The sequence below is a fragment of the Oncorhynchus mykiss genome, chromosome 9 (assembly GCF_057628025.1).
Source record: "Oncorhynchus mykiss isolate SJ-2025 chromosome 9, ASM5762802v1, whole genome shotgun sequence".
Classification (NCBI taxonomy): Eukaryota; Metazoa; Chordata; class Actinopteri; order Salmoniformes; family Salmonidae; genus Oncorhynchus; species Oncorhynchus mykiss.
The window spans coordinates 83,779,636-83,805,470 of NC_143030.1; the positions used below are offsets into that span (position 1 = coordinate 83,779,636).

At 45.3% G+C, this 25,835-nt stretch overlaps 1 protein-coding gene across 14 annotated transcripts in view; it reads left to right on the plus strand.

Moving 5' to 3' along the window:
- LOC110532862 (inhibitor of nuclear factor kappa B kinase regulatory subunit gamma) overlaps positions 1-22,503 on the plus strand; it is a 30,645-nt gene extending 8,142 nt beyond the window's left edge. The window contains exons 2-15 of one of the 14 annotated variants that reach the window (XR_016483471.1): positions 4,405-4,538; positions 4,642-4,973; positions 7,302-7,364; positions 9,326-9,511; positions 10,113-10,171; positions 10,254-10,301; positions 10,399-10,616; positions 11,994-12,109; positions 13,566-13,718; positions 14,904-14,976; positions 15,131-15,265; positions 19,411-19,547; positions 19,645-19,718; positions 21,759-22,503. Coding sequence is in view for 12 of the 14 variants with exons in the window: in XM_036989122.2 (XP_036845017.2) it covers positions 4,409-4,538; positions 4,642-4,973; positions 7,302-7,364; positions 9,326-9,511; positions 10,113-10,171; positions 10,254-10,301; positions 10,399-10,501; positions 11,994-12,109; positions 13,566-13,718; positions 14,904-14,976; positions 15,131-15,265; positions 19,411-19,547; positions 19,645-19,718; positions 21,759-21,943 (1,794 nt within the window). In the remaining 2 variants the exon portion in view is untranslated. Of the gene's footprint in view, positions 1-4,404; positions 4,539-4,641; positions 4,974-7,301; positions 7,365-9,325; positions 9,512-10,112; positions 10,172-10,253; positions 10,302-10,398; positions 10,617-11,993; positions 12,110-13,565; positions 13,719-14,903; positions 15,053-15,130; positions 15,266-19,410; positions 19,548-19,644; positions 19,738-21,758 lie in introns of all 14 variants that reach the window. The other 13 variants (XR_016483470.1, XM_090185590.1, XM_036989122.2 and 10 more) reach the window with 13 other exon arrangements.
- The last annotated feature ends 3,332 nt before the right edge of the window (positions 22,504-25,835 follow it).

Sequence of the window (25,835 nt, forward strand, 5' to 3'; positions counted from 1 at the left end):
CTGGATTACAGCTGTAAATCTTTCTGGGTCTTTGAAGGGCCCTACTCACCTGGATTACAGCTGTAAATCTTTCTGGGTCTTTGAAGGGCCCTCTACACCTGGATTACAGCTGTAAATCTTTATGGGTCTTTGAAGGGCCCTACTCACCTGGATTACAGCTGTAAATCTTTCTGGGTCTTTGAAGGGCCCTCTACACCTGGATTACAGCTGTAAATCTTTATGGGTCTTTGAAGGGCCCTCTACACCTGGATTACAGCTGTAAATCTTTATGGGTCTTTGAAGGGCCCTCTACACCTGGATTACAGCTGTAAATCTTTCTGGTTCTTTGAAGGGCCCTACTCACCTGGATTACAGCTGTAAATCTTTCTGGGTCTTTGAAGGGCCCTCTACACCTGGATTACAGCTGTAAATCTTTATGGGTCTTTGAAGGGCCCTCTACACCTGGATTACAGCTGTAAATCTTTCTGGGTCTTTGAAGGGCCCTACTCACCTGGATTACAGCTGTAAATCTTTATGGGTCTTTGAAGGGCCCTCTACACCTGGATTACAGCTGTAAATCTTTATGGGTCTTTGAAGGGCCCTCTACACCTGGATTACAGCTGTAAATCTTTCTGGGTCTTTGAAGGGCCCTACTCACCTGGATTACAGCTGTAAATCTTTATGGGTCTTTGAAGGGCCCTCTACACCTGGATTACAGCTGTAAATCTTTATGGGTCTTTGAAGGGCCCTCTACACCTGGATTACAGCTGTAAATCTTTATGGGTCTTTGAAGGGCCCTCTACACCTGGATTACAGCTGTAAATCTTTCTGGGTCTTTGAAGGGCCCTCTACACCTGGATTACAGCTGTAAATCTTTATGGGTCTTTGAAGGGCCCTCTACACCTGGATTACAGCTGTAATTCTTTATGGGTCTTTGAAGGGCCCTACTCACCTGGATTACAGCTGTAAATCTTTCTGGGTCTTTGAAGGGCCCTCTACACCTGGATTACAGCTGTAAATCTTTCTGGGTCTTTGAAGGGCCCTCTACACCTGGATTACAGCTGTAAATCTTTATGGGTCTTTGAAGGGCCCTCTACACCTGGATTACAGCTGTAAATCTTTCTGGGTCTTTGAAGGGCCCTCTACACCTGGATTACAGCTGTAAATCTTTCTGGGTCTTTGACGGTTGGATTGGGCTCTACACACCTGGATTACAGCTGCAAGTCTTTCTGGGTCTTTGAAGGGCCCTCTACACCTGGATTACAGCTGTAAATCTTTATGGGTCTTTGAAGGGCCCTCTACACCTGGATTACAGCTGTAAATCTTTATGGGTCTTTGAAGGGCCCTCTACACCTGGATTACAGCTGTAAATCTTTATGGGTCTTTGAAGGGCCCTCTACACCTGGATTACAGCTGTAAATCTTTCTGGGTCTTTGAAGGGCCCTCTACACCTGGATTACAGCTGTAAATCTTTATGGGTCTTTGAAGGGCCCTACTCACCTGGATTACAGCTGTAAATCTTTATGGGTCTTTGAAGGGCCCTCTACACCTGGATTACAGCTGTAAATCTTTCTGGGTCTTTGAAGGGCCCTCTACACCTGGATTACAGCTGTAAATCTTTCTGGGTCTTTGAAGTTTGGATTGGGCCCTCCACACCTGGATTACAGCTGCAAGTCTTTCTGGGTCTTTGAAAGGCCCTCCACACCTGGATTACAGCTGTAAATCTTTCTGGGTCTTTGAAAGGCCCTCCACACCTGGATTACAGCTGTAAATCTTGCTGGGTCTATGAAGGTTGGATTGGGCCCTCCACACCTGGATTACAGCTGTAAATCTTGCTGGGTCTATGAAGGTTGGATTGGGCCCTCCACACCTGGATTACAGCTGTAAATCTTGCTGGGTCTTTGAAGGTTGGATTGGGCCCTCCACACCTGGATTACAGCTGTAAATCTTGCTGGGTCTTTGAAGGTTGGATTGGGCCCTCCACACCTGGATTACAGCTGTAAATCTTGCTGGGTCTATGAAGGTTGGATTGGGCCCTCCACACCTGGATTACAGCTGTAAATCTTGCTGGGTCTTTGAAGGTTGGATTGGGCCCTCCACACCTGGATTACAGCTGTAAGTCTTTCTGGGTCTTTGAAGGTTGGATTGGGCCCTCCACACCTGGATTACAGCTGTAAGTCTTTCTGGGTCTTTGAAGGTTGGATTGGGCCCTCCACACCTGGATTACAGCTGTAAGTCTTTCTGGGTCTTTGAAGGTTGGATTGGGCCCTCCACACCTGGATTACAGCTGTAAATCTTTATGGGTCTATGAAGGTTGGATTGGGCCCTCCACACCTGGATTACAGCTGTAAATCTTTATGGGTCTATGAAGGTTGGATTGGGCCCTCCACACCTGGATTACAGCTGTAAGTCTTGCTGGGTCTTTGAAGGTTGGATTGGGCCCTCCACACCTGGATTACAGCTGTAAATCTTTCTGGGTCTTTGAAGGTTGGATTGGGCCCTCCACACCTGGATTACAGCTGTAAGTCTTGCTGGGTCTTTGAAGGTTGGATTGGGCCCTCCACACCTGGATTACAGCTGTAAATCTTTCTGGGTCTTTGAAGGTTGGATTGGGCCCTCCACACCTGGATTGTGCAATATATTCTTTATGCTTTTCAGAATTCTTCAACCTCTGTCAAATTGGTGGTTGATCATTGCTAGACAACCATTTTCAGGTCTTGACATAGATTTTCACATAGATTAAAGTCAACTGTAATTTGGCCACTTAGGAACATTCACTCTTCCTACACACTGTCACTCCAACACACCCACCACAACTCACTAATCATTTATACTCACCCACTCACATACAATCACCATACAGTGCATTAGAAAAGGTTTCGGACATCTTGACTTTTTCCACATTTTGTTACGTTACAGCCTTATTCTATAATTGATGAGGAAAACAATGTATTTGATTCATCTACACACAATACCCCATAATGACATCACAATACCCCATAATGACATCACAATACCCCATAATGACATCACAATACCCCATAATGACAAAGCGAAAACAGGTTTTTAAAAGTTGTGTTGTTGCCATGCTGTGTTGTCATCTTAGGTCTCTCTTTATGTAGTGTTGTGGTGTCTCTCTTGTCATGAGGTGTGTTTTGTCCTATATTTAATTTTACATGTTTAATTCCAGCCCCTGTCCCCGCAGAAAGCCTATTGGTAGACCGTCATTGTAAATAAGAATTTGTTCTTAACTGACATGCCTAGTTAAATAAAGGTTACAAAAATAAGGTATTTCTGTTTTTTTTGTTTGTTTTTTTTAAACTTGTTTTCGCTTTGTCATTATGGGGTATTGTGATGTCATTATGATGTATTGTGATGTCATTATGGGGTATTGTGATGTCATTATGAGGTATTGTGATGTCATTATGGGGTATTGTGATGTCATTATGAGGTATTGTGATGTCATTATGGGGTATTGTGATGTCATTATGGGGTATTGTGATGTCATTATGGGGTATTGTGATGTCATTATGGGGTATTGTGATGTCATTATGGGGTACTGTGATGTCATTATGGGGTACTGTGATGTCATTATGGGGTATTGTGATGTCATTATGGGGTATTGTGATGTCCTTATGGGGTATTGTGATGTCCTCATGGGGTATTGTGTGTAGATTGCTGAGGATTATTTATTTATTTTATCAATTTTAGAATAAGGCTGTAACAAAATGTGGAAAATGTTCAGGGGTCTGAATAACTTCCGAAGGCACTGTATCTACCTCCATCACTCCAGTATCCCTGTCCGATTTCCCCTATACATATCTACCTCCATCACTCCCCTGTCCCCTTCCCCCTATACATATCTACCTCCATCACTCCAGTATCCCTGTCCCCTTCCCCTATACATATCTACCTCCATCACTCCAGTATCCCTGTCTCTTTCCCCTATACATATCTACCTCCATCACTCCAGTATCCCTGTCTCTTCCCCCTATACATATCTACCTCCATCACTCCAGTATCCCTGCACATTGTTAATATGGTACTGACCCTGTATATAGTCACCTATACAGTGGCTGTATATAGCTACTGACCCTGTATATTTTGAGTCATTCATGTTCTTATCACGTGAGGATGTGGTTTACATCCTAGATAGCAGGCCATTGGCTGCCATCATCACCAGGGGTATGTACGGCAGGTCTGATTGGTTCCAAGTTTAGCAGTTCACATTTTTGCCTACTACTAGTAGCTGATGATATGCGTCTGTCTACATGTAGGATGTAGGTGCTTCTCCACCTGCATTTGTTGCTGTTTGGGGTTTTAGGCTGGGTTTCTGTACAGCACTTTGAGATATCAGCTGATGTAAGAAGGGCTTTATAAATACATTTGATTTGATTTATGATGCGTCATTTTAACATGGTTCAGCAGCATGGTACAGCCCCAGACAGACACCTGGGACATGGCCGGGGACGAGGGAGGCGGGGCTCTCCGGGTTCCACCTGAGCTGGCAGCCAATGAGGTGGTGACCAGACTACTGGGAGACAACCAGCAGCTCCGAGGTATGTCACTCACACACCACTGGAATACTTTCTTTGATCCACAATGAGACACAGATTGTGTATGTGTGTGTATATATCTGTGTGTGTGTGTGTGTGTGTGTAGAGGCGCTGCAGCGCAGTAACCAGGCCCTGCGTCAGCGCTGTGAGGAGATGGAGGAATGGCAGCGGAGGTCTAGAGAAGAGAGAGAGTTCCTCAGCTGTCGTTTCCAGGAGGCCCGGGCGCTAGTGGAGAGACTGGCCAGGGAGAACAATAGCCTCACCAGCCTGGCCAGCCCCTCCAACCCCGGAGCCAACCAAGGCCTGCTGGTCAACGGCCCCAGTTTCAGCCAGGACTCCTGCCCCAACTCCACCAACTGCAGCTCCAATGGGGGTCCTGGGAGGGGAGGGGAGCAGGAGAAGAGCTCAGAGACCAACGGAACCATGGCATCCTCACTGGTCAGTACGGAGGGAGGAATGTTTGGATTCAGAATACCTAATAAATTCTTGATGAATTCTGTATCCTGTTTAAGTAGTAAACATTATTATTATTTGCTATTTGAATGGAAGGAAATATAATTTAAATCAGTGAAATTCAAATGTCTCCTCTTCTATAGTAGACATAGTCTATACAAATATACATCTATAAAACAATCAAGGAAAACTAATGTGAATATTCTAAGTTGTTATATTTCATTACGTTTTGTTCACTATGGGGAAAATACCACGTTTTGTTCACTATGGGGAAAATACCACGTTTTGTTCACTATGGGGAAAATACCACGTTTTGTTCACTATGGGGAAAATACCACGTTTTGTTCACTATGGGGAAAATACCACGTTTTGTTCACTATGGGGAAAATACCACGTTTTGTTCACTATGGGGAAAATACCACGTTTTGTTCACTATGGGGAAAATACCACGTTTTGTTCACTATGGGGAAAATACCACGTTTTGTTCACTATGGGGAAAATACCACGTTTTGTTCACTATGGGGAAAATACCACGTTTTGTTCACTATGGGGAAAATACCACGTTTTGTTCACTATGGGGAAAATACCACGTTTTGTTCACTATGGGGAAAATACCACGTTTTGTTCACTATGGGGAAAATACCACGTTTTGTTCACTATTGGGAAAATACCACGTTTTGTTCACTATGGGGAAAATACCACGTTTTGTTCACTATGGGGAAAATACCACGTTTTGTTCACTATGGGGAAAATACCACGTTTTGTTCACTATGGGGAAAATACCACGTTTTGTTCACTATGGGGAAAATACCACGTTTTGTTCACTATGGGGAAAATACCACGTTTTGTTCACTATGGGGAAAATACCACGTTTTGTTCACTATGGGGAAAATACCACGTTTTGTTCACTATGGGGAAAATACCACGTTTCCCAGAATGCATCAGCCTAACCCTCAAGTTTACCCTGAGTCCTTAAAATAAAAAAATACAAAGAAATGTTTGGTAGAAAAGTGTTATGAACACTGGCTCTTTCCATGAGACTGACCAGGTGAATCCAGGTGAATCCAGGTGAGACCTATGATCTCTTATTGGGTTTTCACACTCAACAGTTTCCCACGTCTATCAAGAATGGTCCACCACCCAAAGGACATTCAGCCAACTAGACAACTGTTAGGAAGCATTGGAGTCCAAATGGGCCAGCATCCCTGTAGAACGCTTTGGACATCTTGTAGAGTCCAAATGGGCCAGCATCCCTGTAGAACGCTTTGGACATCTTGTAGAGTCAACATGGGCCAGCATCCCTGTAGAACGCTTTGGACATCTTGTAGAGTCAACATGGGCCAGCATCCCTGTAGAACGCTTTGGACATCTTGTAGAGTCAACATGGGCCAGCATCCCTGTAGAACGCTTTGGACATCTTGTAGAGTCAAAATGGGCCAGCATCCCTGTAGAACGCTTTGGACATCTTGTAGAGTCAACATGGGCCAGCATCCCTGTAGAACGCTTTGGACATCTTGTAGAGTCAACATGGGCCAGCATCCCTGTAGAACGCTTTGGACATCTTGTAGAGTCAAAATGGGCCAGCATCCCTGTAGAACGCTTTGGACATCTTGTAGAGTCAACATGGGCCAGCATCCCTGTAGAACGCTTTGGACATCTTGTAGAGTCAACATGGGCCAGCATCCCTGTAGAACGCTTTGGACGTCTTGTAGAGTCAAAATGGGCCAGCATCCCTGTAGAACGCTTTGGACGTCTTGTAGAGTCAAAATGGGCCAGCATCCCTGTAGAACGCTTTGGACATCTTGTAGAGTCAAAATGGGCCAGCATCCCTGTAGAACGCTTTGGACATCTTGTAGAGTCAACATGGACCAGCATCCCTGTAGAATGCTTTGGACATCTTGTAGAGGCCACGCCCTGATGAACTGAGGCTGGCAAGAGGGGGTGCAACTCAATATTAGGAAGGTGTTCCTAATGTTTTGGACACTCAGTGTATCTATTCTAAGCACTAAGGTTAAGAGTATATGAACATTGTTTCTAGAGAAAAGTGATTTTCTTTAGTATCTGGAAGTGTGACTTGTCAGATTCAATTAAAATGAGTGGAATTTCTGTGAATTTCACTGAATTAAATTTGACTTCCTGTCACTCAAACTCTATATCCTGTGGGATGTGACCAATTCAATTAGCATTTATACTCATTTAATGCATTTAAACGTTGTTGAATTGAGCCCAACCCTGGTGGGTAGAGAGATGAATGGATAAGAGGTAGGAGAGAATTATCCATCCACACATTATGCTGCATTTCCTGGTTGACAGGTGACAGAGAGAGGGATGGAGAAGAGAGCAGAGGAGAATGAACAGATGATGCTCCACAGCTTGGTAAGAACCTGAGGGAGAAAGGTGTGTTTGTTAAATGCCATTAGTAGTCAGGTGAGAGAGAGAGAGAGGGATGGAGGAGGAGAGAGCAGAGGCCAATAGTAGTCAGGTGACAGAGAGAGGGGGGGATGGAGAAGTGAGCAGAGACCATTAGTAGTCAGGTGACAGAGAGAGGGGGGGATGGAGAAGAGAGCAGAGACCATTAGTAGTCAGGTGAGAGAGAGAGGGATGGAGAAGAGAGCAGAGACCATTAGTAGTCAGGTGACAGAGAGAGGGATGGAGAAGAGAGCACCCAGAAGAGAGCAGTGTTCTGTTAGTGGGTGTTCTGTTAGTGGGTGTTCTGTTAGTGGGTGTTCTGTTAGTGGGTGTTCTGTTAGTGGGTGTTCTGTTAGTGGGTGTTCTGTAGTGGGTGTTCTGTTAGTGGGTGTTCTGTTAGTGGGTGTTCTGTTAGTGGGTGTTCTGTTAGTGGGTGTTCTGTTAGTGGGTGTTCTGTAGTTAGTGGGTGTTCTGTAGTTAGTGGGTGTTCTGTAGTTAGTGGGTGTTCTGTTTGTGAGTGTTCTGTTTGTGAGTGTTCTGTAGTTAGTGGGTGTTCTGTTTGTGAGTGTTCTGTAGTTTGTGAGTGTTCTGTAGTTTGTGAGTGTTCTGTAGTTTGTGAGTGTTCTGTAGTTTGTGAGTGTTCTGTAGTTAGTGGGTGTTCTGTAGTTAGTGGGTGTTCTGTAGTTAGTGGGTGTTCTGTAGTTAGTGGGTGTTCTGTAGTTAGTGGGTGTTCTGTAGTTAGTGGGTGTTCTGTAGTTAGTGGGTGCTCTGTAGTTAGTGGGTGCTCTGTAGTTAGTGGGTGCTCTGTAGTTAGTGTTCTGTTTGTTAGTGTTCTGTTTGTTAGTGTTCTGTAGTTAGTGGGTGTTATGTAGTTAGTAGGTGTTCTGTAGTTAGTGGGTGTTCTGTAGTTAGTGGGTGTTCTGTAGTTAGTGTCCTGTTAGTGGGTGTTCTGTTAGTGGGTGCTCTGTAGTTAGTGTTCTGTAGTTGGTGTTCTGTTAGTGGGTGTCCTGTTAGTGGGTGTCCTGTTAGTGGGTGTCCTGTTTGTTTGTGGGTGTTCTGTTTGTTTGTGGGTGTTCTGTTTGTGTGTGGGTGTTCTGTTTGTTTGTGGGTGTTCTGTTTGTTAGTGGGTGTTCTGTAGTTAGTGGGTGTTCTGTAGTTAGTGGGTGTTCTGTTAGTGAGTGGGTGTTCTGTTAGTGAGTGGGTGTTCTGTTAGTGAGTGGGTGTTCTGTTAGTGAGTGGGTGTTCTGTTAGTGAGTGGGTGTTCTGTAGTTAGTGTTCTGTAGTTAGTGTTCTGTAGTTAGTGTTCTGTTAGTGGGTGTTCTGTTTGTTAGTGTTCTGTAGTTAGTGGGTGTTCTGTAGTTAGTGGGTGTTCTGTAGTTAGTGTCCTGTTAGTTAGTTAGTGTTCTGTTAGTTAGTGGGTGTTCTGTTAGTGGGTGTTCTGTTAGTGGGTGTCCTGTTAGTGGGTGTCTTGTTAGTGGGTGTCCTGTTAGTGGGTGTCCTGTTAGTGGGTGTCCTGTTAGTGGGTGTCCTGTTAGTGGGTGTCCTGTTTGTTTGTGGGTGTCCTGTTTGTTTGTGGGTGTCCTGTTTGTTTGTGGGTGTTCTGTTTGTTTGTGGGTGTTCTGTTTGTGAGTGGGTGTTCTGTTTGTGAGTGGGTGTTCTGTTTGTGAGTGGGTGTTCTGTTTGTGAGTGGGTGTTCTGTTTGTGAGTGGGTGTTCTGTTTGTGAGTGGGTGTTCTGTTTGTGAGTGGGTGTTCTGTTTGTGAGTGGGTGTTCTGTTTGTGAGTGGGTGTTCTGTTAGTGAGTGGGTGTCCTGTAGTTGGTGGGTGTTCTGTTAGTTAGTGGGTGTTCTGTTAGTGGGTGTTCTGTTTTTGTCCGCAAAGCTTCTATCGAATATTCTGTCTGTCCCCTTCCCACTCTCTCTCTCTATAGCCCTCAGAACGAGGGAACGGGTTTCTCCAGCTGCTGAAGAGCCACAAAGAGAAGTTGGATGAAGGGATGACAGATCTGAGGTTGAGGAATAAAGAGCTGGAGAAAGAGAGGGATGAGGGAAAGCGGGAGAGAGACTGCCTTCGTCGCTCAGTTGAGGAACTCAAAACCAAGCTGGTTCAGGCGCAGGTAGTGTGTGTTGTTGTTGGGGTCATTCTGTGTAAAAATCCAAAATTTAATGTAGGTCCTCCTGCAGAGGGACGCCACTACAACCTGGTTCGATTCCAGGTTGTGACCGGGAGATCCCAAGGGACGTTCACAATTGGCCCACTATCGTCCGAGTCAGGGGGAGGGCGGGGTCGTCAGGGGGAGGGCGGGGTCGTCAGGGGGAGGGCGGGGTCGTCAGGGGGAGGGCGGGGTCGTCAGGGGGAGGGCGGGGTCGTCAGCGGGAGGGCGGGGTCGTCAGGGGGAGGGCGGGGTCGGCAGGGGATTCCTAGTCTCAGCGCTCTGTAGCGACTCCTTGTGGCGGGGCGGGCTCCTTCAAGCTGACCTCACGTCGAACGGTGTTCCCTCTGGTTTGTCCGACTCCTGGGTTAGAGAGCAGTGTGATTTGGCGGAGCATGTTTCAGAGGACGTATGTCACAACCTTTGCCTCTCCTGGGCCCTCTGGGGAGTTGCCGCTGCCGCGCAGTCGATGTCGTAACAACGCTGGATACCACTAAATGAAATGGACTAAAATGTGTATGAAAATATTCAACTGGAAGGTAAAGAGCATGCTTGTGTTCCTTAGAGCTGTGGTGTTACCGAGGAAACGGTTCAACATTCCGATGCCCCTCCCCCATCTGACAGGTATGACATCATTCCCTCGTCACTTCCTGCAACGCGTGTGTCCTTGTGCGTGCGCTGATGTTTCTGCCTCCTGTTTCCTCAGCTCCCACCTGGCCAAACTCACAGAGCAGCTACAAGCCACACAGTGCAGGTAAGAACTGTCTAGTGTCTCTCTATTTTGCCTTGTAATACTAAATACCTGTGTGTGTGTGTGTGTGTGTGTGTGTGTGTGTGTGTGTGGTGTGTAGGTACAGAGAGCTGCAGGAGAAGTTAGATTCCCTCCAGAAGAGTTCAGCTCAGAGAGACAGAACTGAAGTGCTGCTTAAACAGAAGGACAAAGACTGTGCCCAGGTACACACACACACTACACACTATACTACACACTACACACACACTATACACTACACTACACTAGAGAGACAGAACTGAAGTGCTGCTTAAACAGAAGGACAAGGACTGTACCCAGGTACACACACACACACACTATACACTACACGACACGCTATACTACACACTACACTATACTACACACTATACTACACACTACACTATACTACACACTACACACTATACTACACACTATACACTACACACAATACACTACACTATATGCTATACTACACACTACACACTATACTACACACTACACTATACTACACTATACACTACACTATACACTACACTACACTACACACTATACTGCACTGCACTACACTATACTACACACTACACTATACTACACACTACACTATACTACACACTACACTACATTTTACACTACACACTATACACTACACTATACTACACTGCACTACACTACACACTATACTACACACTACACACTATACTACACACTATACTACACACTATACTATACACTACACACTATACACTATACACTACACACTACACACTATACTACACACTATACTACACTATACACTATACACACACTACACTGCACTCACGACACACACACAGCCCTATCCACAAACACTCACACCACACACACACTGCACTCACCACACACACACTGCACTCACCACACACACACTGCACTCACCACACACACACCGCCCTATCCACAAACACTCACCACACACACACCGCACTCGCCACAAATGGCGCAGGAGGATAATTTTTTTAACTTATTTTGTACATAATGTTTCTGCGACCGAAGCATGCATGAGAGCATCAGCTGTTCCGGACGACTGTGTGATCATGTTCTTCTCGTATCCGATGTGAGTAAGACCTTTAAACAGGTCAATATTCACAAGGCCCAGACAGATTACCAGGACGTGTACTCGGAGCATGCGCTGACCAACAACACTCTCTCGCTGTGTCTAACAGCTCTCTCTCTCTATCTCTCTCTCTGTCTACCAGCTCTCTCTCTCTCTGTGTCTAACAGCTCTCTCTCGCTCTCTCTCTATCTCTCTCTCTCTGTCTACCAGCTCTCTCTCTCTCTCTGTGTCTAACAACTCTCTCTCGCTCTCGCTCTCTCTATCTCTCTCTCTCTGTCTACCAGCTCTCTCTCTCTCTGTCTAACAGCTCTCGCTCTCTCGCTCTCTCTCTCTCTCTCTCTCTCTGTCAACCAGCTCTCTCTCTCTCTCTGTCTACCAGCTCTCTCTCTCGCTCTCTCTCTCTCTCTCTCTGTGTCTAACAGCTTTCTCTCGCTCTCTCTAACAGCTCGCTCTCTAACAGCTCGCTCTCTCTTTGTCTAACAGCTCTCTCTCTCTCTCTCTCTCTCTCTCTCTCTCTCTCTCTCTCTCTCTCTCTCTCTCTCTCTCGCTCTGTCTAACAGCTCTCTCTCTGTGTGTGTGCTGTGTCTATGGTGTTTGTTTAGCTGGCTAAGGATGGCGAGGCGCTGAAGGCCCAGGTGACGTCTCTTCTGGGTGAGCTGAGAGAGAGACAGAGCTGTCTGGACCAGAGTCAGCAGGACCGCAACATACTGGACGACAAGTATGATAACATGTTTGTGTGTTAACGCTCAGAACATTGCCTAGGGTTAGGGTAACCCCTGTTACCATGGACTCTAAACTAGGCTTCAGCCATCTCAGGGAGCTCACACCTTGTAGTATGCAGACAATCCAGGTCTCAAACCCCTGTTTAGACTGTTACTGCCACCGTGGACTGTAAGCTAGGTTCAGGACTGTTACTGCCACCGTGGACTGTAAGCTAGGTTCAGGACTGTTACTGCCACCGTGGACTGTAAGCTAGGTTCAGGACTGTTACTGCCACCGTGGACTGTAAGCTAGGTTCAGGACTGTTACTGCCACCGTGGACTGTAAGCTAGGTACAGGACTGTTACTGCCACCGTGGACTGTAAGCTAGGTTCAGGACTGTTACTGCCACCGTGGACTGTAAGCTAGGTTCAGGACTGTTACTGCCACTGTGGACTGTAAGCTAGGTTCAGGACTGTTACTGCCACCGTGGACTGTAAGCTAGGTTCAGGACTGTTACTGCCACCGTGGACTGTAAGCTAGGTTCAGGACTGTTACTGCCACCGTGGACTGTAAGCTAGGTTCAGGACTGTTACTGCCACCGTGGACTGTAAGCTAGGTTCAGGACTGTTACTGCCACCGTGGACTGTAATGGAGGTTTTGTACGGCCGTTAGGTTAGGAAGGATGTGGTGGTCTGGCAGGAGACAAGGGAAACACATTAAGAACACAACAAAGGTGCAGACATGACAAAGTAGTAGCAGCTAATTAACAGGAATATGGATTTAACACTAGGCGGCTGAGGTGTGGGTTTGCCACTAGGGGGCTGAGGTGGGGGTTTGCCACTAGGCGGCTGAGGTGTGGGTTTGCCACTAGGCGGCTGAGGTGTGGGTTTGCCACTAGGGGGCTGAGGTGGGGGTTTGCCACTAGGCGGCTGAGGTGGGGGTTTGCCACTAGGCGGCTGAGGTGGGGGTTTGCCACTAGGCGGCTGAGGTGGGGGTTTGCCACTAGGCGGCTGAGGTGGGGGTCTGCCACGTATTATTTAGGACATTTCTCCAAAAGTATAACAAAAGGCCCTTCATCATATCACTCACAATTTAAGGAGAGGGCTGCCTCATGGCCTCACAAAGCATGAACTGAACTGGACAGAGCGAGAGGTGATTAGGGTGTGGGAACAGGTGTGGAGGGAAGGGGTGTGGCCTAGGGGGAGTCCTGTCAGAGGGAAGGGGTGTGGCCTAGTCGGAGTCCTGTCAGAGGGAAAGGGAGTGGCCTAGGGGGAGGCTTGTCAGAGGGAAGGGGTGTGGCCTAGGGGAGTCTTGTCAGAGGGAAGGGGTGTGGCCTAGGGGGAGTCTTGTCAGAGGGAAGGGGTGTGGCCTAGGGAGTCTTGTCAGAGGGAAGGGGTGTGGCCTAGGGAAGTCCTGTCAGAGGGCTGTGACCCTTCACAAGTGTTTGTGTTTATAATATGATGTGTGTGCAGGCTGAGCAGTACTCGGGAGGCGTTGGCAGCATCAGAGAGAGAGATGGAACAACAGAGGAAGCAGCACTCTGTGACGGTAGACAAACTACTGCTGCAGACACACAACCTAGAGACCGCCCTGAAGACTGACCGCCTGGTTATTACTGAGGAGAGGTACACACACAACCTAGAGACTGACTGCCTGGTTATTACTGAAGAGAGGTGTACACACACACACACAGAACCTAGAGACTGACCACCTGGTTATTACTGAAGAGAGGTACACACACACAGAACCTAGAGACTGACCTCACCATTCCATATTTCCACCATACCATTGTATCACCATACCATATTATCACCATACTGAGACCTCACCATACCATATTATCACCATACTGAGACATCACCATACCATATTATCACCCTACCATATTATCACCATACTGAGTTACCTCACCATACCATATTATCACCATACTGAGAGACCTCACCATACCATATTATCACCATACTGAGAGACCTCACCATACCATATTATCACCATACTGAGAGACCTCACCATACCATATTATCACCATACTGAGTTACCTCACCATACCATATTATCACCATACTGAGAGACCTCACCATACCATATTATCACCATACTGAGAGACCTCACCATACCATATTATCATCATACTGAGAGACCTCACCATACCATATTGTCACCATACTGAGAGACCATATTATCACCATACTGAGACCATACCATATTATCACCATACCATATTATCACCATACTGAGAGACCTCACCATACCATATTATCACCATACCATATTATCACCATACCATATTATCACCATACTGAGACATCACCATACCATATTATCACCATACTGAGAGACCTCACCATACCATATTATCACCATACTGAGAGACCTCACCATACCATATTGTCACCATACTGAGAGACCATATTATCACCATACTGAGACCATACCATATTATCACCATACCATATTATCACCATACTGAGAGACCTCACCATACCATATTATCACCATACCATATTATCACCATACCATATTATCACCATACTGAGACATCACCATACCATATTATCACCATACTGAGAGACCTCACCATACCATATTATCACCATACTGAGAGACCGTACCATATTATCACCATACTAAGATTCCATGTTGGCTCACTTTTTAAGAAGATGGAAAAACAATCGGCGTCAAATATTGATTTAATATCATCTAAATACTATATAACTATTGATGACACGTACACACACACTCACCGTGGAGACAGACTTGACGTCGACACACACCAATACTGGAATAACCCTCCTCCTCTCTTCCAGGAGGAAGCTAGCCCAGCTGCAGCACGCCTACACCTGTCTGTTTAAGGACTACGACTCCAAACTCAAGACTGAGGTGTGTGTGTGTGTGTGTGTGTGTGTGTGTGTGTGCCTGTCTGTTTAAGGACTACGACTCCAAACTCAAGACTGAGGTGTGTGTGTGTGTGTGTGTGTGTACCTGTCTGTTTAAGGACTACGACTCCAAACTAATGCCTGAGGTGTGTGTGTAGGGAGGAGACATGGTTGTTCGTCTGGAGGAGGCAGAGAGAGCTTTGGCTCTGAAACAGGATCTGATTGACAAGCTGAAGGAAGAGGTGGAGCAACAGAGAGGATCTCTAGAGACCGTTCCTGTTCTGACTGCCCAGGTACACACACTCACCCCTGTTCACACTGCCCAGGTACACACACTCACCCCTGTTCACACTACCCAGGTACACACACTCACCCCTGTTCTGACTGCCCAGGTACACACACTCACCCCTGTTCACACCCCTGTTCTGACTGCCCAGGTACACACACTCACCCCTGTTCTCACCCCTGTTCTCACTGCCCAGGTACACACACTCACCCCTGTTCTCACCCCTGTTCTCACTGCCCAGGTACACACACTCACCCCTGTTCTCACTGCCCAGGTACACACACTCACCCCTGTTCTGACTGCCCAGGTACACACACTCACCCCTGTTCTCACTGCCCAGGTACACACACTCACCCCTGTTGCTTTGGCTAGGGGCTGTGGGCCAGAGGCTTTTACAGAGAAAGCAATAGCCTGCGCTATGAGTGGATTTGCCCCTATATTCAGGAGATGAGACTAGACCAGGGCTGTTCACCTCTAGCCCCCTGTTCACCTCTAGCCCCCCCATTCTCTTCCAGTCCTGGAGGGCTGAAATAGGTGGCCCCTACTTATTTACCCTTCTGGTATTCATCAGGTGGCCCCCTACTTATTTACCCTTCTGGTATTCATCAGGTGGCCCCCTACTTATTTACCCTTCTGGTATTCATCAGGTGGCCCCCTACTTATTTACCCTTCTGGTATTCATCTGGTGGCCCCCTACTTATTTACCCTTCTGGTATTCATCAGGTGGCCCCCTACTTATTTACCCTTCTGGTATTCATCAGGTGGCCCCCTACTTATTTACCCTTCTGGTATTCATCTGGTGGCCCCCTACTTATTTACCCTTCTGGTATTCATCAGGTGGCCCCCTACTTATTTACCCTTCTGGTATTCATCAGGTGGCCCCCTACTTATTTACCCTTCTGGTATTCATCAGGTGGCCCCCTACTTATTTACCCTTCTGGTATTCATCAGGTGGCCCCCTACTTATTTACCCTTCTGGTATTCATCAGGTGGCCCCCTACTTATTTACCCTTCTGGTATTCATCAGGTGGCCCCCTACTTATTTACCCTTCTGGTATTCATCAGGTGGCCCCTACTTATTTACCCTTCTGGTATTCATCAGGTGGCCCCCTACTTATTTACCCTTCTGGTATTCATCAGGTGGCCCCCTACTTATTTTAGAGGACAATCCCCCAGATATGGAAGTTGCATCTGCCACCGGGAGAACAAAGGGCTTTGTGCATCCATGACTACCGGTCACAAGGTTTACAACACCTACTCATTCAAGGGTTTTTCTTTATTTGTACTATTTTCTACATTGTAGAATAATACTGAAGACATCACAACTATGAAATAACACATATGGAGTCATGTAGTAACCAAAAAAGTGTTGAAATAAAATCTAAATAGATTTTATATTTTATATTTTTTAAATAGCCAACCTTTGCCTTGATGACAGCTTAGCACACTCTTGGCATTCTCTCAACCAGCTTCATGAGGTAGTCACCTGGCATTTCAATTAACAGGTGTGCCTTCTTAAAAGTTAATTTGTGGAATTTCATTAATTCTTAATGTGTTTGAGCCAATCATTTGTGTTGTAACAAGGTAGGGGGTTATACAGAAGATAGATAGATTCTGGTAAAAGACCAAGTCCATATTATGGCAAGAACAGCTCAAATAAGCAAAGAGAAACGACAGACCATCATTACTTTAATAAATCTTAGAGCCATGTGAGACGCTAGCGTCTCACCTAGTCAACAGGAAATGGAAATGCGCAACGCCAAATGCTAATAGTACTCGATAAAACTCAAACTTTCATTAAAACACACATGCAGGGTACTGAATTAAAGCTACACTCGTTGTGAATCTAGCCAACATGTCAGATTTTTAAAATGCTTTTCGGCGAAAGCATGAGAAGCTATTATCTGATAGCATGCAACACCCCGAAATACCTGAAGGTGACGTAAACAAAACAATTAGCGTAGCCGGCGCTACACAAAACGCAGAAATAAAATATAAAACATTCATTACCTTTGACGAGCTTCTTTGTTGGCACTCCTATATGTCCCATAAACATCACAATTGGGTCTTTTTTCCGATTAAATCCGTCCATGTATACCCAAAATGTCCATTTATATAGCCCGTCTGATCCATGGAAAAGCACCGTTCCAAAACGCAACGTCATTTTTTTAAATTAAAAAAGTTGCCTATAAACTTTGACAAAACACTTCAAACTACTTTTGTAACCCAACTTTAGGTATTTGTAAACGTTAATAATCGATCAAATTGATCACGGGGCGATCTGTATTCAATAGCAGCTACTCTTGAAATCATCGTCCTTTGTCTCTCTCCCATAAGTCTCTTCCTGTTTACTGGACGAAAGGAAGGGCCTATTTCTCATTCCACCAAGGATTTAAACCAATGAAAATGCCAGTACTGGCGACATCGTGTGGAAGCTGTAGGAACTGTAAACTGACCGTTATCTATTTTCTCTTGGGATAGACAAATCAGAGACTGGCGGATGAATACTTTTTTTTGGTTTTTGTGACCAGGTTTTTCTTGGGATTTCGCTTGCTGTTCACGTTCTGTTATAGTCACAGACATTATTTAACCAGTTTTAGAAACTTCAGTGTTTTCTATCCACACATACTAATCATATGCATATACTATATTCCTGGCATGAGTAGCAGGACGTTGAAATGTTGCGCAATTTTTAACAAAATGTTGAAAAAATTCAGGGGGGGCCTTAAGACATGAAGATCAGTCAATACGGAAAACTTCAACAACTTTGAAAGTTTCTTCAAGTACAGTCGCAAAAACCATCAAGCACTATGATAAAACTGTCTCTCATGAGGACCGCCACAGGAATGGAAGACCCAGAGTTACCTCTGCTGCAGAGGATAAGTTCATCAGAGTTACCAGCCTCACAAATTGCAGCCCAAATGCTTCACAGACTTCAAGTAACAGTCACCTCTCAACATCAACTGTTTAGAGGAGACTGTTGTGAATCAGACCTTCATGGTAAAATTGCTGCAAAGAAACCACTACTAAAGGACACCAATAAGAAGAAGAGACTTGCTTGGGCCAAGAAACATGAGCAATGGACATTAGACCGGTGGAGATCTGTCTTTTGGACTATAGTCCAAATTGGAGATTTTTGGTTCCAACCACTGTCTTTGTGAGACACGGTGACGGTGAACGGATTATCTCCACATGTGTATTTCCCACCGTGAAGCATGGAGGAGGAGGTGTTATGGTGATGGTTTGGGGGTGCTTTGCTGGTGACACTCTTTGATTTATTTAGAATTCAAGGCACACTTAATCAGCATGGCAACCACAGCATTCTGCAGCGATACGCCATCTGATCTGGTTTGGGCTTAGTGGGACCATAATTTGTTTTTCAACAGGACAATTACCCAACACACCTCCAGGCTGCGTAAGAGCAATTTGACCAAGAAGGAGAGTGATGGAGTGCTGCATCAGATAACCTGGCCTCCACAATCACCTGACCTTAACCCAATTGAGATGGTTTGAGATGAGTTGGACCACAGAGTGAAGGAGCAGCAGCCAACAAGTACTCAGCATATGTGGGAACTCCTTCAAGACAGTTGAAAAAGCATTCCAGGTGAAGCTGGTTGAGAAAATGTCAAGTTTGCAAAGCTGTCATCAAGGCAAAGGGTGGCTATTTGAAGAGTCTCACATATAACATATATTTTGATTCAACACCTTTTGGTTACTACATGATTCCATATTGTGTTATTTCATAGTTGTGATGTCTTCACTATTGTTCTACAATGTAGAAAACAGTCCAAATAAAGGAAAACCCTTGATGAGTAGGTGTTGTAAACCTTTTGACCGGTAGTGTGACCTTTTGACCGGTAGTGTGACCTTTTGACCGGTAGTGTGACCTTTTGACCGGTAGTGTGACCTTTTGACCGGTAGTGTGACCTTTTGACCGGTAGTGTGACCTTTTGACCGGTAGTGTGACCTTTTGACCGGTAGTGTGACCTTTTGACCGGTAGTGTGACCTTTTGACCGGTAGTGTGACCTTTTGACCGGTAGTGTGACCTTTTGACCGGTAGTGTGACCTTTTGACATTTGAATGATATTTGTATATTGAAATAAAGTGTGTGTGTGTGTGTGTGTGTGTGTGTGTGTGTGTGTGTGTGTCAGGCTGAGATCTACAAGGCAGACTTCCTAGCGGAGCGGGAGGCCAGAGAGAAGTTGAACCAGAGGAAGGAGGAGCTTCAGGACCATCTGAACAAAGCACTGGCTGAGATGGAGCGTCTGAAACAGGAGGGGACCTCACGGTAACACACACACACACACACACACACACACACACACACACGCACACTAGAATGGGATTTAGGGATTGATATAATGTAGTGCGTGTTTGTTTTTAAGGGCTCGTATGGAGGAGATGCAGCAGAGACACCTGGATGACTTCATACCACGACCCAACATCCCCCCACAACCAGGTACACACACACCAACCAGGTACACACACACACCAACCAACCAACCAGGTACACACACACACACACACACCAACCAACCAGGTACACACACACACCAACCAACCAACCAACCAACCAACAAGGTACACACACACACACACACACACACACACACACACACACACACACACACACACACACACACACACACACACACACACACACACACACACACACACACCAACCAACCAGGTACACACACACACACACACACACCAACCAGGTACACACACACACACCAACCAACCAGGTACACACACACATATGTGTGTATATATGTATATATATGTGTGTGTGTATGCAGTCGAAGTCGGAAGTTTACATACACTTGGGTTGGAGTCATTAAAACTCGTTTTTCAACCACTCCACAAATTTCTTGTTAACAAACTATAGTTTTGGCAAGTCAGTTAGGACATCTACTTTGTGCATGACACAAGTCATTTTTACAACAATTATTTACAGAGAGATTAGTTCACTTATAATTCACTGTATCACAATGCCAGTGGGTCAGAAGTTTACATACACTAAGTTGACTGTGCCTTTAAACAGCTTGGAAAATTCCAGAAAATGATGTCATGGCTTTAGAAGCTTCTGATAGGCTAATTGACGTCATTTGAGTCAATTTGAGGTGTACCTGTGGATGTATTTCAAGGCCTACCTTCAAACTCAGTGTCTCTTTGCTAGACAACATGGGAAAATCAAAAGAAATCAGCCAAGAACTCAGAAAAAAATTTGTAGACCTCCACAAGTCTGGATCATCCTTGGGCGCAATTCCAAACGCCTGAAGGTACCACGTTCATCTGTACAAACAATAGTACGCAAGTATAAACACCATGGGACCACGCAGCCGTCGTACCGCTCAGGAAAGAGATGCGTGCTGAATGTACTTTGGTGCGAAAAGTGCAAATCAATCCCAGAACAGCAGCAAAGGACCTTGTGAAGATGCTGGAGGAAACAGGTACAAAAGTATCTATATCCACAGTAAAACGAGTCCTATATTGACATAACCTGAAAGGCCGCTCAGCAAGGAAGAAGCCACTGCTCCAAAACCACCATAAAAAAGCCAGACTACGGTTTGCAACTGCACATGGGGACAAAGATCGTACTTTTTGGAGAAATGTCCTCTGGTCTGATGAAACAAAAATAGAACTGTTTGACCATAATGACCATCGTTATGTTTGGAGGAGAAAGGGGGAGGCTTGCAAGCCGAAGAACACCATCCCAACCGTGAAGCACGGGGGTGGCAGCATCATGTGGTGGGGGTGCTTTGCTGCAGGAGGGACTGGTGCACGTAACAAAACAGATGGGATCATGAGGGAGGAAAATTATGTGGCTATATTGAAGCAACATCTCAAGACATCAGTCAGGAAGTTAAAGCTTGGTCCCAAATGGGTCTTCCAAATGGACAATGACCCCAAGCATCCTTCCAAAGTTGTGGCAAAATGGCTTAAGAACAACAAAGTCACGGTATTGGAGTGGCCATCACAAAGCCCTGACCTCAATCATATAGAACATTTGTGGGCAGAACTGAAAAAGTGTGTGTGAGTAAGGAGACCTACAAACCTGACTCAGTTACACCAGCTCTGTCAGGAGGAATCGGTCACCCAACTCATTGTGGCAAGCTTGTGGAAGGCTACCCGTAACGTTTGACCCAAGTTAAACAATTTAAAGGCAATGCTACCAAATACTAATTGAGTGTATGTAAACTTCTGACCCACTGGGAATGTGATGAAAGAAATAAAAGCTGAAATAAATCATTCTCTCTACTATTATTCTGACATTTCACATTCTTAAAATAAACCGGTGATCCTAACTGACCTAAGACAGGGAATTTTTACTAGGATTAAATGTCAGAAATTGTGAAACTGAGTTTAAATGTATTTGGCTAAGGTAAGCTTCAGACTTCAACTGTATATATATCTGAGTACTAACTGGGGTACTGTGTGTGTATTACTTCATCCCCTTTTTTTCTTATTCTCTCTCTTTCTGTTGCATTCCCAGGGGTTGCCTTTAACACGGTTCCTCCCCCTTCCTCCTTCCGCAGCGTGGGATTGGCTGCAGGAGTGGCAGGGGGTGTCTCTGGAGGCGGGGCTGAAGAGCTTCCTGACTACCGCTGTCCAAAGTGCCAGTACCAAGCCCCCGACATGGACACACTGCAGATACATGTCATGGACTGTATCCAGTAACACACACACACACAGTCACTCACACTAGTGATGAGCGGGTCAGCTGTTTGTTCACCCACACCTGCCTGCAGTTGCTAATCACCCATCACCAACCGCCCGACTACATGTGATAAAGAGAAGGTCTGAGGTCGTTACCTGCTAATATAGAAAATACGCTGAAGGCTACAGTCAAAGCTGGCATAACGATTATTTTTATGACAGGCCTTTTTATATAGGACTAATGTTTCTGCTTCTTACCAAAGTGTGTAGGCTATTTGTTGGTTGATGTTGAATTAGATACATGCAGCTACTCTTCTGTCATTATGTTAACCTAGAAGACAACCACTTACTCACCAGAATGTCATAAATCAATAGAATGAACGCTTCAATCTACTTGATATCGGTCAAGTTTGTTTTCTCTTAAATCTCTGCTTCTGTCACACAGGAACGGTGTTTAGGGACCGGGGAGAAAATGCAATAGTCCCCCCCCTAAAATACATGAAATATTTTCTGTGCAACATTTCCAAATGAAATCAGTTTGACCAGTTTTAAGAACATTAAAAGCTGTTAAAACAACCAAACATGTTTCTGATCAGATTTCAGTTCGGCTTGGATGCGTATTTTAACTGTCAGCTTTTATGATGCTGATAAAAACAGCACCTCTACAGACGGTCCCTAGCCGCGCATTCTCTCAAAATACTGAAAGAAAGATAGATTTCTCCACTCCGAGTCAAAATGTACATTTGGTGTATAATTTTACAGCAAGAAATCCTTAATTCTCCAGGAGTTCATATTAAGGCTATGTGAAAGGTTATAGACCTGTAGTTAGTTAGTCCACATTTCAGTTTCCATTCAACCCATCTGAACACCACAGTTCCCTTGACAGGTCATGGGTCTATTTGAAGTCCCCATCTTGTGACTGTAATTTGTACAGCGCCTCAATCATCCTCTTTAACCACGTCACTAAATCTTCCCCAAAACATTCCTGTTCTGGTCCTCCCTTCTCTTTATTTCACAGCTTTTCTCTTATTGAATTCAACTCTGATATTGTCATTTAACTTTTTCTGCCCAAGTTCCCAAAAACATTTGGCAATTGTTGTGTATTTGGCACTACAGTTAGACCCTAAAGCTGAGACTGACACCAGATATAGTTAGATCCTAAAGCTGAGACTGACACCAGATATAGTTAGACCCTAAAGCTGAGACTGACACCAGATACAGTTAGACCCTAAAGCTGAGACTGACACCAGATATAGTTAGATCCTAAAGCTGAGACTGACACCAGATATAGTTAGACCCTAAAGCTGAGACTGACACCAGATACAGTTAGGTCTTAAAGCTGAGACTGACACCAGATACAGTTAGGTCCTAAAGCTGAGACTGACACCAGATACAGTTAGACCCTGAAGCTGAGACTACACACTGACACCAGATACAGTTAGGTCCTAAAGCTGAGACTGACACCAGATACAGTTAGGTCCTAAAGCTGAGACTGACACCAGATACAGTTAGACCCTAATGCTGAGACTGACACCAGATACAGTTAGACCCTAAAGCTGAGACTGACACCAGATACAGTTAGACCCTAAAGCTGAGACTACACACTGACACCAGATACAGTTAGGTCCTAAAGCTGAGACTGACACCAGATACAGTTAGGTCCTAAAGCTGAGACTGACACCAGATACAGTTAGACCCTAATGCTGAGACTGACACCAGATACAGTTAGGTCCTAAAGCTGAGACTGACACCAGATACAGTTAGGTCCTAAAGCTGAGACTGACACCAGATACAGTTAGACCCTAATGCTGAGACTGACACCAGATACAGTTAGGTCCTAAAGCTGAGACTGACACCAGATACAGTTAGACCCTAAAGCTGAGACTGACACCAGATACAGTTAGACCCTAAAGCTGAGACTGACACCAGATACAGTTAGACCCTAAAGCTGAGACTGACACCAGATACAGTTCGGTCCTAAAGCTGAGACTGACATCAGATACAGTTAGACCCTAAAGCTGAGACTACACACTGACACCAGATATAGTTAGACCCTAAAGCTGAGACTGACACCAGATACAGTTAGGTCCTAAAGCTGAGACTGACACCAGATACAGTTAGACCCTAAAGCTGAGACTGACACCAGATACAGTTACACCCTAAAGCTGAGACTGACACCAGATACAGTTAGACCCTAAAGCTGAGACTGACACCAGATACAGTTAGACCCTAAAGCTGAGACTGACACCAGATACAGTTAGACCCTAAAGCTGAGACTGACACCAGATACAGTTAGACCCTAAAGCTGAGACTGACACCAGATACAGTTAGGTCCTAAAGCTGAGACTACACACTGACACCAGAGACAGTTAGACCCTAAAGCTGAGACTGACACCTGATACAGTTAGACCCTAAAGCTGAGACTGACACCAGATACAGTTAGACCCTAAAGCTGAGACTACACACTGACACCAGAGACAGTTAGACCCTAAAGCTGAGACTGACACCAGATACAGTTAGACCCTAAAGCTGAGACTGACACCAGATACAGTTAGACCCTAAAGCTGAGACTGACACCAGATACAGTTAGACCCTAAAGCTGAGACTGACACCAGATACAGTTAGACCCTAAAGCTGAGACTACACACTGACACCAGATACAGTTAGACCCTAAAGCTGAGACTACACACTGACACCAGAGACAGTTAGACCCTAAAGCTGAGACTGACACCAGATACAGTTAGGTCCTAAAGCTGAGACTGACACCAGATACAGTTAGGTCCTAAAGCTGAGACTGACACCTGATACAGTTAGGTCCTAAAGCTGAGACTGACACCAGATACAGTTAGACCCTAAAGCTGAGACTACACACTGACACCAGATACAGTTAGGTCCTAAAGCTGAGACTGACACCAGATACAGTTAGGTCCTAAAGCTGAGACTGACACCAGATACAGTTAGACCCTAATGCTGAGACTGACACCAGATACAGTTAGACCCTAAAGCTGAGACTGACACCAGATACAGTTAGACCCTAAAGCTGAGACTACACACTGACACCAGATACAGTTAGGTCCTAAAGCTGAGACTGACACCAGATACAGTTAGGTCCTAAAGCTGAGACTGACACCAGATACAGTTAGACCCTAATGCTGAGACTGACACCAGATACAGTTAGGTCCTAAAGCTGAGACTGACACCAGATACAGTTAGGTCCTAAAGCTGAGACTGACACCAGATACAGTTAGACCCTAATGCTGAGACTGACACCAGATACAGTTAGGTCCTAAAGCTGAGACTGACACCAGATACAGTTAGACCCTAAAGCTGAGACTGACACCAGATACAGTTAGACCCTAAAGCTGAGACTGACACCAGATACAGTTAGACCCTAAAGCTGAGACTGACACCAGATACAGTTAGGTCCTAAAGCTGAGACTGACATCAGATACAGTTAGACCCTAAAGCTGAGACTACACACTGACACCAGATATAGTTAGACCCTAAAGCTGAGACTGACACCAGATACAGTTAGGTCCTAAAGCTGAGACTGACACCAGATACAGTTAGACCCTAAAGCTGAGACTGACACCAGATACAGTTACACCCTAAAGCTGAGACTGACACCAGATACAGTTAGACCCTAAAGCTGAGACTGACACCAGATACAGTTAGACCCTAAAGCTGAGACTGACACCAGATACAGTTAGACCCTAAAGCTGAGACTGACACCAGATACAGTTAGACCCTAAAGCTGAGACTGACACCAGATACAGTTAGGTCCTAAAGCTGAGACTACACACTGACACCAGAGACAGTTAGACCCTAAAGCTGAGACTGACACCTGATACAGTTAGACCCTAAAGCTGAGACTGACACCAGATACAGTTAGACCCTAAAGCTGAGACTACAC